Below are 13,308 nucleotides of genomic sequence, written 5' to 3' on the forward strand. Positions count from 1 at the left end.
CAGCAGGAGGAACTCTGTGCATAGTGGGTTCATGACTGAGCTACAGTCGGCTCTTTCACTGCGCAGCACAAGGGCTGAGATTTACGAGGCCCGTGGCTCAGGCTGACGCTTTACAAATGTCCTGTTTTCAGTCTGCAGCCTGGATGACTATCAACAACTGTTTGAAAAGAAGAAGGAAAATAAAGGGAGAAAAAGAAAGCTAGAGCAGGGGAATGTAGGTCACATGACACCCTCCACGTCAAAAGTCTGCATAGCATCATGCTTGAAACCAGCCACAGTCGGCAGCACTGCGTGTGGCGAAATAAAAGATGGCATGTAATGGTAGGCCTACATGTAGGGTCTACATTCTGAAGCTACTTGTAATTGTCTTATTTTATGTTCAGAGATATTGGGTAGAACAGAAGGCTGTTTTCTTTCCAGTTGAGTAGTACTCTGAAAGATGAAAACCATTTTCCTAAACATTCATTCCCATACAGAATTCCTTGCATAAATACTGTACTTATGTCACTTTAAGTTGCAACTGGTAGACACAGTAGTGACAGTGATAAATATGATAAAAAATGATGATAATATAGCAACAGCTGAACAGGTAACTGGTGCTTGCACTCCATTGCAAATAAGAAATAAAAGTAAAGTGGATTTATAAAAGATGTGACACTAATAAAAGAATGCACAAACACAAGTATATTCATTGTTTTATTGCTAAATGTTTATCAGCATTTCAGCCTTATTGTGAGTGAAGACCTCTGTCTCTTATACTGTAGGCCTGCTTAAAAAGCAAATAACATATTAAGTAACAAAATGCATTCCTCTTTTTGTGGCGACACTTTGTAAATGTAGTGTTGCTTTAAAATTGTGGGTTATGTTACATGTGTGCTTGTCCTGCTTGTGACCATTAGAGGTGAGATAACAGCAAACAAGCAGCTGTATGTGTGTATGAATATGTATGTGTGTGTTTTTTTGAATGTGTATGTGTATGTGTGTGATGGGGCGGGGTGTTAAAAGCAGCTTTGTGAAGTCATACGCTGGATAGTGGGCTCTTTGCAATTGCCTGAAAAACTCTCTCTTTCTGCCCCTGGGTAGACAGGAAGTTGATTGATCATTACGAGTGGCTGAGCCAAGACAGGCAGCCTGGCTTCTGGGCACGGCCAGTCTCCCGGCTGCAACTTGAACTGTCTGCACCAGAGCAGATAAGGTCTCCCAGAATTTTAAACTTTTAATATTCTCTATTTAAAAAAAAACAAAATGTCCCCAAGGGTGTCTTCATGCAGTCACACACTCTCTCTGTGTGTGTGTGTGTGTGTGTGTGTGTGTGTGTGTGTGTGTGTGTGTGTGTGCACAACTTGGTACTGCTATGACACATAGAAATGGAATCTTTTCAAATGGTACTAAAGCGTCTATAGCGACCACCGGTGCAACATTCTTGAGTTTTTTTCTGTCCCTCGTAGCTGTTCACAGGATTGCCCATTGATGAACTGAAATATCATGGCTAAATTTGTCGGGAAACATGATAATCTCAGTGATGTGCAGAAAGAAATCAACTACTGTACAGTAGGTGAAATGCTAATATCAGTTGATTTTGACCAATGTAGCAATAAGATTTTTGCTTTTGAACGATTAAATGTGATAATATCGTGCCCATATATTTGTGCATACAGGTTGTATGTGTTTGTACCTTTATATACACTCATGTTTTTACTCTGAAAGGATGCGTGATTATGCTTTATAGTTTCACTTTCTCTCATGATTGAGAACATTTGACATTAAACTTCTGGTAGGACCTACATTGATTCCCTCCAACTTTTGTAACTAACTGTACAAGGTATTTCACTTGGACATTAGGTACTACTCTCTTTGGCAGAGTGCCACAATTTACTCGATAGGAAACTGCCCTATTATGTTTTAAGCCCCTCAGGATCACCATCTGAAATTTATAATATGGAAAGATATGTGCATGACTATTCAAAAAGATTACCCTTTTAAATTATCAACTGAATTTGTATTGTAAACATTATCTGTCCTTGCAGTGACACTCTTTTTGAATAGATTTATATTGACACAGTGTTTTATCATAGGCCTAATGAGAAATATTATCCTTTGAAGTGAGATTCTGTATCTAAATCACAAGGGCTAGTATTTTGTTATTTTGTTGTTTTGTCAGCAGCAGATCTGAATTTCTTGGTGGAATGATCAGTATGTATCATCTTTTCAAGGTCTAATGTATTTGACACTTTTGTTCAAAGGAGATTAAATACAGCTTACAGAAGTTTCAGATGCCTTAATTCAGTAATAGATGTGCCTCTATGCCACCAAGGCTTTTTATAACAATGTACTCATCTCATACATTGTCCTTATTCGTGTGTTTTCTGTTTTTAATAAACTGTCAATGAGCCTACAGTATGCTTCAATGTAGTGCAACCCTATTTTTTTAATGACTTTCTTCACAGAACACATTGTGTTTCAAGAAAACTGTCTGCACCAGTAAAATTTCTTGGTTTTCATGCCAGGTGAAAGATAATGTAAACAAGTTTAGCATTTAAGATAACAAGTTCAGTTTACACATGTATCTCTTGATGAAGGCACTACTATGTCAGCCAGGTGCCGGTCCATTAATCATGAATTTTTACGAGGGAATCATAGAACAGCTTTGGCAGGGCGTCCACTGTGCAATCTGAAGAAATGTCTGGACATGTAACGCATGATTTTACATGTAAAGCCTATTCAAATTAAATGAATCTGCACTGTCACTTTGAAGGATTATGTAGTGTACATGTACATGACATAGTGTAATGCAAATTTGTGACAGATATCATACATGATACAGTGCACTGGGATGAGTTTGACGGACAGTTATTACATACAGCTGGCATGTTTTAATTTTGAGCAAAAACATGACCTACGTGTGATGTTTTAAAAGATATTTGTTTCTCATATTTTGTTCATAAAAAGTACTTCATTGATATTGTAAAGTTATATTAAGCTCTCACCAGAGCTACTTGAAGAATGCACATTGTAGACTTTGCTCCTTTTTTTCTGTCTTTTTTTTTCTTTCAAATACCTGTTGTTGAGAAATATACAATACTACCACTTTGCACCAGCCAAATAGGCCTATAGCTTACATTTGTATACAGTATCAAGTGTGGGGTAAATGGCAACATAATAGCAAAATACAAACTATGGTAGGTAGTCATTTTTGCTATGATACTTCTTGAGAACATACAGTGTGGGCCTACATGTGCATTTTCTAAACAAACCTGAGCAATCTTACTTGGGGATCAGTCTTGGGAGCATGATCACAAAATGACAGTGTCTTTCATTTCTGGCTGAATTTATAATCCTGATGATGATTACGAGTTAGCGAAATAACAGTTTATACACCATTTGACAAGGTCATGACATGAGCATCTGTGATGTGTCAGTATTTTGTCATAAGGAACCGCAGTTACAGTACAAACTCTTTTCATTGTGAGTAGCTTGATGTGTATCCCATAGATGGCTAGTGGACTCCAGCTGACATGGAAATCTTCTCATGAAGGTTCAGCCGCTTCGCAGCTTGGCATTGAGAAGTCAAACTGGGCTCAGCATCATTAAATTTACATCTGCAAGACATAATATCCCTTTCAAATGTATCACTGTAAACTTCTCCTCCCCCATACACACTTACAGTGTATTAAAAAAAAAACCAAACCAAAATACATGTAACAGCGAATTTTCCTCGTAGGCCTGTACAGTGTAGTGCAGGCAAGTGACAATGCAGTTGAAAGGCAGTTACAATGTACATTGTACTGTAGGTACTGATATGCACAAATGTTAAAGGGACATTCCAGACGATTTTCATAATTTCACATCATGTAGTACATAAATCATTAGCTCCATGTATAGATATGTGGAATTTATTGTGGTTCTTGAGCAGAGAAACAATACTTTGATAAACCTTAAACAAATTACACTAAGGATGATGACATCTATAGGAGGTTCACATACAACTTGTATTTCAGAAATGTAGCAGTGTAATTCCATTACAATACCACTTGCTTGCAAGTTCACCTGTGTTTAATCTATGCATGTCTTCTTCTTTTGTTCTGCTTCCTTGAGCCCCAATACATGCATTCTTATGGTGACCCTGCCATGTCATCATCCTTGTTCATGACAATTTGTCATAAATTTCGAAAATATTCTTATTCTTTATCCCGATTATCATAAATTCTGAAACTCTGTCCTCAGTATAATTAATTTATAGTTGTTCAAATGTAAAAATCTGAAAATCATCCGGAGGTCTCCTTTAACCACTTCAACAATGAGTTCAGGTTTGCTCAGAGAGAAAGCAAGTTGGTTTGCAGGGTGTTATTTCAACTCTTTATCAAAACTTGACAACTTTATTATTCAAAGCTCTTGTGAAACCCCCTTCATTTCAACAGCATGGAAATAAACTATGAAATGCCTCAGGTGTACATGTATTTCAATCAGTCTAGCAAAGAGTTGTGGTCCTTAGGGTGGGATTTCACGGAGCACGCGAACGATTTGCGAAGGACGCGAATGGCAAAATCCAGCATTCGTATTTTAGTCTGCAAAAGATCGCCAAACGAACGTGAGGGTTCGGAAGCGTCGTCAATTGTTCGCGAATGTCGTTTTTACTTCGGCGATGATTTCAAAAAAGTTTGAAATTTTTTGCGAACCTTTTCCGCACACTTGGTCGTGATTTGCTCGTGAATTGTTCTCGAAAGTGTCTTTAAAGCCTCGTCATATGCGCAAGATCTTCGCAAGACACGCGCGATGTTCGCAAAATGTTCGTGAAACCCCAAATAGACTCCGAAACTTTGGAGAATGTCTCGCGTATGTTATGCGAAATCTGCGAAGTTTTTCCGATCATTTTACGACGTAATCGCAAACTGTTCGCGTACCTTTTGAGACATTCTCACGAACGTTTGGCGCACGTTTGGGGATGTATGACCTATACGTTTTCTACAAATAAAAATCGTACCATACATCTAAACATCAAACAATCATTAACAACTACAGTAACAAAAGAAATTAAAGACTACCAAAGAAAAAGACATGTTTGATATACGAAAAAAAAATCGCAAAATACACTTAATATTAATCTAAAGTATGCAAAATTTCATTTGAACTGCATATAGAGATTATGTGTTGGAGGAACTGCAAAAAAAAATAATGAAATGCTTTACTAGTGGAGATAGGTCCTAGGAAAAAAAAAAAATGTAGGCAAGCACACGATAGAGAAATGAGAGAAAAAGAAAGGAGAATAGAGGAAAGAAAAAAAAAATCAACTTAAGACAGCTTCCACCTCTCCTTGGGTACATTTTCTCCCATGATTATTGAACATTTTTCGTTGTTCGCATTCCTGTCGCGTGTTCTTCGTGTACGTAACATGCTGTACTTTAGCAATGATACACACGACATTCGCACATACATCGTGGAAACTTAGGGCAAATTGCGCAAGAATAGTTTTCGGCTTCATTGTCGGAACACATTCGGAGAAAAACTTTTCCGAATGTTGGATTTTGTCATTCGCGTCCTTCGCAAATCGTTCGCGTGCTCTGTGAAATCCCACCCATAGCAAGCAATTAATTGGTGTGAAACATCCTACTTGTGAGAACGATTTACAGTGCATAGTGCATGGGTCTTGCTGGACATGAATCTGTTGCAGCCTTAGAAAGTCTGACAAAGTAGGCCTACTATATGCAGCGCACACATGTAATATTTCTTAGCCATGCTGACATATTGTTGGATGAAGTTTGGATACAGCATGTTAATAGTACATTTGTTCGATGGGTTGCTAAAAGACGTAGGCCTATTTGTTCTCACTCTCATTCTGGCTCTGGCAATTGGTACAATGGGCTGTGCAAAACACATATTTTAGCATCATTTTTTCATGTAAAGCAGACCGGATAATATGTGAGTGCATCAAAGAGCATAGTCAGTGTAACATATTGAAGGCAGTCACTTCTAGAACACTTAACCTTCTAGAAACTCAGCGATGTACTGGCTTTGTCCTTCAGCAATGTTTTTCCTACAGTACATTTTGTAAACTTTTTTTTTTTCACTTGGGGCAGCAGGTTCCACTCGTAATTGACTGTCATGAACTATCTTTGTGTTTCAAATTATTATAAGCATACAAATTTTTAGAGATTAATTTTAAGTAGGAAACTTTAGAGAAATCATGAGAAATCGTTTTGTGGATTGGTTTTTGTTTTAAGCAAACATGTGCAGACAAACACACAATGAATCATCTGAAGTAAGATTTAGACAATAAAGCCCCTTTCTTTCTGCTCCTGGTGCAGATTGCCCACATCAGCAAGAGTGAATTGAACATTTTAAAAAGGTCAATTGATGTAACATTTCAGCCAGCTCTCCATTGCACAGTATCTTTAAAGGGTGCAAAACTCCCACTTGTTTGCTTGTGAAGGAAAACTTCAACTTACTCTTGGACAAGTGAAATGAATAGGTACATACCGGTACTCTTTAAAAAGTTCAAGCCCTTTTCAGTATGTTCTGTCAGAAAAGTGGGAGACATAGTTTCTGTGATGTCCTTCTGTATGCAGTTTCTTAAATGGGTCTCTAGCCATCTCCTATCTGGTTCTTGAACGAGGACATATGAGATTAGTGCGCAACAAGTACTTCAGTGAGCAATGCCTAATCCATTTGACATTGCCAATATTCCACACTCACCCCCTTAGACTGCAGCAAGAGAGAGAGAGATCTATGCTTTTGTGATTTCTGAAGATCAGACGGAGATATCATCCATGATTAGCCGTTTTTTAGGAATTTGCCCTAAAATCAGATTATCCACCTGTCTCCCACTCTCATTAGTTCTTCCTGACTCACGGAATCAACTGCAATCCGCCCCACCAAGCTATTTTACCGACTCGTTTTTCTTCCTCTGAAGCTCTCTCTACTGCTTCCGTTCCCTTCATCGACCCTTCCATGTCTCCGACTTCTGCGCTCTCCGCCACAAAAGGGATCTCCTTGGAGCGAGTCGGCTCCACCCTTCCTCCCCCTGTCAGACAGGTCTGGTCTTCCAATGAGGGCAGATTGTCGCTCGCTCTCGCTCTCTACCCGCAAGACTCATTTTTGTTGTTTTCTTCGGTGAGGAAAAGCCAGACAGTATCTTTGTATTGGGACTGACATTGTTTGGTGAGACTCCAATTTAGCAACAAAGTTGGGGGAATGGCAAGGGAGAAAGTGTGTGCTAGGGGGAGGGGGCGGTTAGAAGAAGGTTATTGGCTCTAATCTATCGGATTGATTTGGCAAAGAAAAGGTTGAATTAAGACATCTTGCGGCTTGCAGACTTCTGAGAGCAGGAATAGAGGGAGACGCTGGAGCGGGAGAGCTAAAGGGGAAGACCCGGTCAGACGGGAAGAGAGAGAGAACGGCACAGCTGTCGTCGTGCCATGCCGCCACTTTGCTATGGCAGACATCCAACTGAAAGCAGCCTAGATTAGCATGAGGGAATAAACAAAACTGCATTTTCTCCTGTTTGCGGCGCAGGATGTAAATATCCAGACTGATGTAAACCTGCAGAGTTTCTTCTTAGGAGATGGCAGAATTTTGGGAGCACGGATGACACATACTGGTGTTGACTGGTTGTTCACTTGGGGAGGTGTTAGACAGTGGTTTACCAGTATGTTGGTTTGATGTGTAATGTTACATGGCTTCAACCACAAAAGCCTGTTGAAGACTGCATGCTCTAGAAGTTGCCTGTTGGGACATGTGCATATGTGGGAATATATCTGGTGAGAGAGATTAGTGTTACCAAGTCTTCAATTAGACCATGAGGGTCTTTGTGGAGTTTTTGTTGAACTCTTAACCTCGACCTCATGGTTATGTGTTTTATGATAATCTTTCTCAATAGAGTGTGGCAATGTTTTAATAGGGGGAGGGTTAGTTACCTGTTGCAAAAGGCCTTTTCAAAAGTTCTGAAACCTGTGCATAGGCTACAGAGCAGTGGAATTCCCTTCTGATAGATTATCCGTTGTAAATTATTTTTCTGTCATATTCTCTTGATTAATCCTGAAATCATTCATATCAATCATCCAACAGAGTTTTCAAAGATTTATTAATGTGAAACCACAAGCTGCTCTCAGTAAGCCACAGCAGGGCCCCCATCAGAGAAAATACATGATAATGCATTTGAATTCAGGGGCTACACATGTACTTTAGAAATCAGTGTGACTTTGCTTTTTAATCGAGAAGGCTATAGTGTTCAGGACCTTTTTCTCAGACTGATATAATTTTGAAAGTAACATTACAATGTAAAGCTGTCTTTGCGTCAAACAAACTTTGGTTGATGACTGAATGATAATGTTTCAACAAGTGCCAGACATATTTCATGTATTTGTCACATATTTTCCATTTTATACACATGTCTGAAGAGACATGCCCTTAGTTACAAGTGAGCTTAATTTTCGATAAAGTTTGTGTGATGATGAACTTTGACATCACAATAATGCATGTCAAATTTCGCTGTAGGTTTGGTACTGATCAAGGATTGTTCCTAGAGCTATTCTTTTTTTTTTTAAAGCCAGTGTCCAGTCATTAGAGGATTAGTTTTGATGTCTCACACTGTTGTGTAATTCCTTCTTTCTTCACATGCCTATGCATGTGTGGTAATATTTCTGTATCTTTTTCTTTGTCATCATTCTTTACATATTTTACTCCCTCATTTTTATCATCTTTTAATTGATAATTTGTCTCTTTTTTTTGGCTTTATTAGTCATTGCATAATTTCCATTCCTCTATCATTGTATAAAAAATATGTAAATTGGACAGTTTCAGCTGGACTCATACTAGACAAAATTATGCCTTAGACAATATTGAAACAGGGCATCAAGTTACTTTTACTTGATGTCGGAGGTGATATCAAGGTGCATGGCAGCCAATTTTCAGTTCAAAATTGATATAAAAACTGCTAGGGAGTTTGCAAGTTACAATCTATTACGTAAAAAAAATATTGACCATTTTTTTCTTCTGTAATATTTATTAACTTCCATTCAAATGATGCTAAAAACAGCAATTCAAATTGGTATTTCTGTATGAAGTAATAAAAATTCTGTAGGTAACATTTCTGCACTTGGAAATAAAAATTAACAAAAGTAATAATCGAGAGACATATTTCGTTTTTCATTGTAACAAATAGAATGAAAATGGCACAACAAATAAAAAAAATGGTAGTATATCATGTTTAGTGTAAAACCCATTCCCAAGACATGCACGCACAAACACACACACACACTTAACACCGCACTATACCCAGAGCCTTGCCAAACGTTCATCTTAATTTTTTTGTTCCTGATTTATTAAATTCGTGAACCTGTATGGGTGACAACTTCTTGGCCAGCAGAGGAGAAGCAGCTGATTATGAAAGTAATTCCGGGTTGATGGTAGAAACTGAAGGGTCGGCACAAGCGTTTAAATACAAATGGTACGATTCAGAGAGCAGGGAAATTCTTCATATTTCCTCTCGTCTGCCGGCCTGCAATCCCCGCTATGCTGGCGTGTTGTCTGTGTGCAGTCATGCCGAGTTGTGAGTCATGTGACGCTGGAGCCGCTCTTGTTTTGAGGTCGTCGCTGGTATAAACACAGAGGATGACAGGGAGCTAATGAATCAAAATTTTTTTCTTATATATTTCATTATTTGAAACATGACAAACAAGAGCCAATCACACAAAACCGAACGGCTCCAGCCGAGGATTCTTATTGTTCGTTGTCGAGTTCTCAGACACTGACGCGTATTGCGTCTGCAATTGTTCTGTTGTCCCCCTTTGGTGTATGTGAGGCTCTTTTGGTGTATATGAATGTGTGTGTGTGTGTGTGTGTGTGTTGGTGTGTGTTTATTGAAGATAAAGCAGATGCTGTTGGGTGAGACTGACATTGTACATTCACAGGATGTGTTGAATAAATTGTGTTTCCTTTGCACCATGCAGAATGTGTAATGAGATGTGGAAATTGTGAATTCATGAAAAGAGGAGGGTAGCAATAAAAACAGTGTCATTTGACATCAAATGAATATTTTGCTGTGATGTGACATACAGTTATACAGCAGGCACATATGTTTGTGTGTATGCATGAACATACGTGATATACAATTTATCAATTTTCATTTTTTTTTTTTTTTTTGGTGTTCTTTTTCATTCGAGAGGGATTACAAAACAGGGTAGTTCATCCATAGAACAGTGGAATTTTCAAACATAAATTGGCTTTATTCGTTTGGTATCTAATTCATGTTGTTTGGTATCTTTGTAAAATTTATGTCCAATATTCTGATAAATACATTGCATTGACAGGAATGCAAAGGAATTGGTGCATGGGAAGGAAGATAGCCTACAATCTAAATGATATTCCAATGAATACCCCAAATATGCTTGAAGCCATCAATCGACTGAAAATGTTTTGCCTGGGAAAAAAGGGAACAGGTTTTACATTCCATATTTAATGACATGTTGGCTTTTACACACACACCATGATGGCCACATCCATGCGAGGAAGGCTGTTCCATATACTGAAGGGCAACTTGTTAATTGCTTTATTGATTTTCAAAGTGGTGGTAGCCATCACTATGTTGCTTTTGATATCACATGGATTTCACAGCTTTCCCTTAGTTATGTGATGTCTGTGATTTGCAAGGATGTCTAGAGATTATTCTGTATATCTCTTCTATTCACACTATCTGTCTTTTAGGGGTTAGGTGTCATTAAAACATATTATTCTCTTGTTGTCTAAGTATGATGATTCAATATTTGTTTGAAATGATGGAAAAGTAGTCTTTTCAAGCTACAGTGATAGAAAAAAAATACTTCATTCTTGCATATTCCTGCATAACTAGTTTTGACATTTTAAGATTGAAGAACACAGTTTGAGAGTAATATTCTCTCAGAAAGCCAATACTCCCATAAAAGTCTTGTTTGCAGGCTATCAAATATCTGGTGTAGGGTAGGAAGGAAATGAAGAGGGAGATATGAGAGAAAAATGGACGCTTGCTGGCTCCAAGAATAAGGAAACACTTCCGAATGCATACCCGTCTTTCTCTTTCAATGGAGCCGGTCGCCTGGATGGTTGATGATATTAAAGGGGCACCAGGATGTAGCCAAATAGATATCTCTAACCAGTTGCCAACGATGAAGTAATCATCCATAAAACATAATCCAAGACGTGATGAGAGCAGTAGTTAATGGTGAATAAGTTCTTTTGATCTTTAATGAAGAGTCTCAAATGCAAAAAAAAAACAATAAAAAAAATGTATATATACCATATAACCTATATCTATCTCTCTCTTTGCAGCAAAACAAAGTCTTGTTTTGTAGTACTTACTTCTCCGTAGGTTTTGACAAAAGATATGAGCCCATTCCTGCGCCATTGAACTAGTATATTGATGTGGAATGCAGTAATCTTACCTTTTAATATGGACAAGTTGAAGTCTATGAACATCTTACTAGAGAAATTAAGTTTAAAAGAAAGGTTAAGAATATCATATAACCCCCAGATCATGCAAATGTGATCTAAAATATGGTGTTGAAGCTCTTAGTACTACAGATTCTTGCTCATTCTGGAAAAGGTGTTTCTGAACTAGACTACTTTTTACTAGCTCAGACCAAAAGTATCTGTGGGAAAATACATTAAGATACAGTTTACCTTAATTTTCACCAACAAAATAGCATCGCTGGAAGTGTAACTTTAATGAGCCCAAATGCCCAGACAGTCTGATGTTTGTGTATCAGGGATACAAAATGTGTGGCAACACATGGAGGTCACTGGCACACCACGGAGGAGACTGGGTACACTGAGACCTGTGGAGCCATGCTTCCCCTGGTTTCGAGTACCAGTACCTGCTTCGTTCACACTCATTGTCTACATCATCAAGTAAACGAGTGCGCATGATAAACATACACCATCAGGACATTAATAATCCACAGTAACTACACATTCTTGACTGTTTTGGGGAGAAGAGATTACAAGAGAGAGAGAGAGAGAGAGAGAAAGAGGGGGAGAGAGAGAAGGGGTGGGAAAGGAGGGAGAGAGAGAAAGATAGAGAAACAAAAATAAATTTTGCAATACGGGCACTTGTTTATGATGTGTAGAGCTGTAATACATCAGTTAGAAACATCATGTCTTTATACATTACATTTTTTTTTTTTAAATTCATGTTCCATATTCCACATTTCCTACAAGTTTTATATTCCATTTGATTTGAAGCAGAAATGTTTTTCACACAATAGTCAGTTTGAATCAATAATGCACAAATGTATATGGACATATAATTAACGTGTAATATGAGGAACCCACTAAAAAGCAAAGCTTGTAGGATGTGGGCTCCATATTGCTTATAAATGCCATCAAATCTTTCACCTATAACACCATATATCTTCCTTTTTCTTTTTTATCTTTAGTTAAAATATTTCTTTTAAACTAGTTTTTAAAAACTGTTGCAAAATAATGAGTGATATTAAGTGCCATATGACACTCCACTCTGTTCAAAGTTGGGCTCTTGGAAAACATCCTATAATAAACTGGCCAGTAAAATCAATGTATGTCTACATTCCATATGCTCATGTATAATATATTTTTTTTCTTTCTGTGTATCTCTGTTCTGTTCTTCTCCATTGCAGGATTACCGGATCCCTTTGCCAAAGTGGTCGTGGATGGCTCCGGACAGTGCCACTCCACAGATTTCTGCAAGAGCACCCTGGACCCCAAGTGGAACCAGCACTACGATCTGTAAGTGAACTGTCCAAAGTCAGTGGTGAAAATGTGGTTACAGTATACTTCCAGTCTCTATCTGAAGGTACCAAGGGTACACTACTTATCCTCTACTCCTTGGGTTGGTTGATCCTCTTGAGCTAGAGAAATTTATGGGTCTTTCTTTTCTGCAGGTGATATGGTGGTTATGCAACAATGAACATAGATCCCCTCTTCAGATGCAAGCCAGTTTATGTCAAAGCTTGATAAAGAAACAACGTATAAAGAATCATTGTATAGCCGTCAGACCATTTAGACGCTAATCTCGACCGTTCTGGAAAACATAGTATAGATGTGCAATTTCCCACTGCGCATGCTGTTATGGTCATGAGTGACAGCTATGGGGTCACCTTTCATGTGCGCTCCCATTAAGCCCCGCCCAGTTATACTGTTCTATGGTTGCCATACATTCAGACGCACAATGGAATGCTGATTCGTTATCGAATTCTAATTCGAAACGATGCTCTGACCGTCGTTTCGTTATACATTGTTTTGTCAGTCAGCGTTCAGACGTATCAATTCATTGTATAGCTATTCTGTTTTAGCATAGCTATA

General features: G+C 38.2%; 1 protein-coding gene across 1 annotated transcript in view; it reads left to right on the forward strand.

The window, feature by feature from the left end:
- LOC139743246 (E3 ubiquitin-protein ligase SMURF2-like) overlaps positions 1 to 13,308 on the forward strand; it is a 73,789-nt gene that overhangs the window by 15,443 nt on the left and 45,038 nt on the right. The window contains 1 exon segment of the mRNA XM_071653743.1: positions 12,624 to 12,732. Within this exon segment, the coding sequence (XP_071509844.1) occupies positions 12,624 to 12,732 (109 nt within the window).

The sequence above is a fragment of the Diadema antillarum genome, unplaced genomic scaffold, assembly GCF_040938485.1.
Source record: "Diadema antillarum isolate AM-2024a unplaced genomic scaffold, OU_Dant_1.0 seq00001060_RagTag, whole genome shotgun sequence".
Classification (NCBI taxonomy): domain Eukaryota; kingdom Metazoa; phylum Echinodermata; class Echinoidea; order Diadematoida; family Diadematidae; genus Diadema; species Diadema antillarum.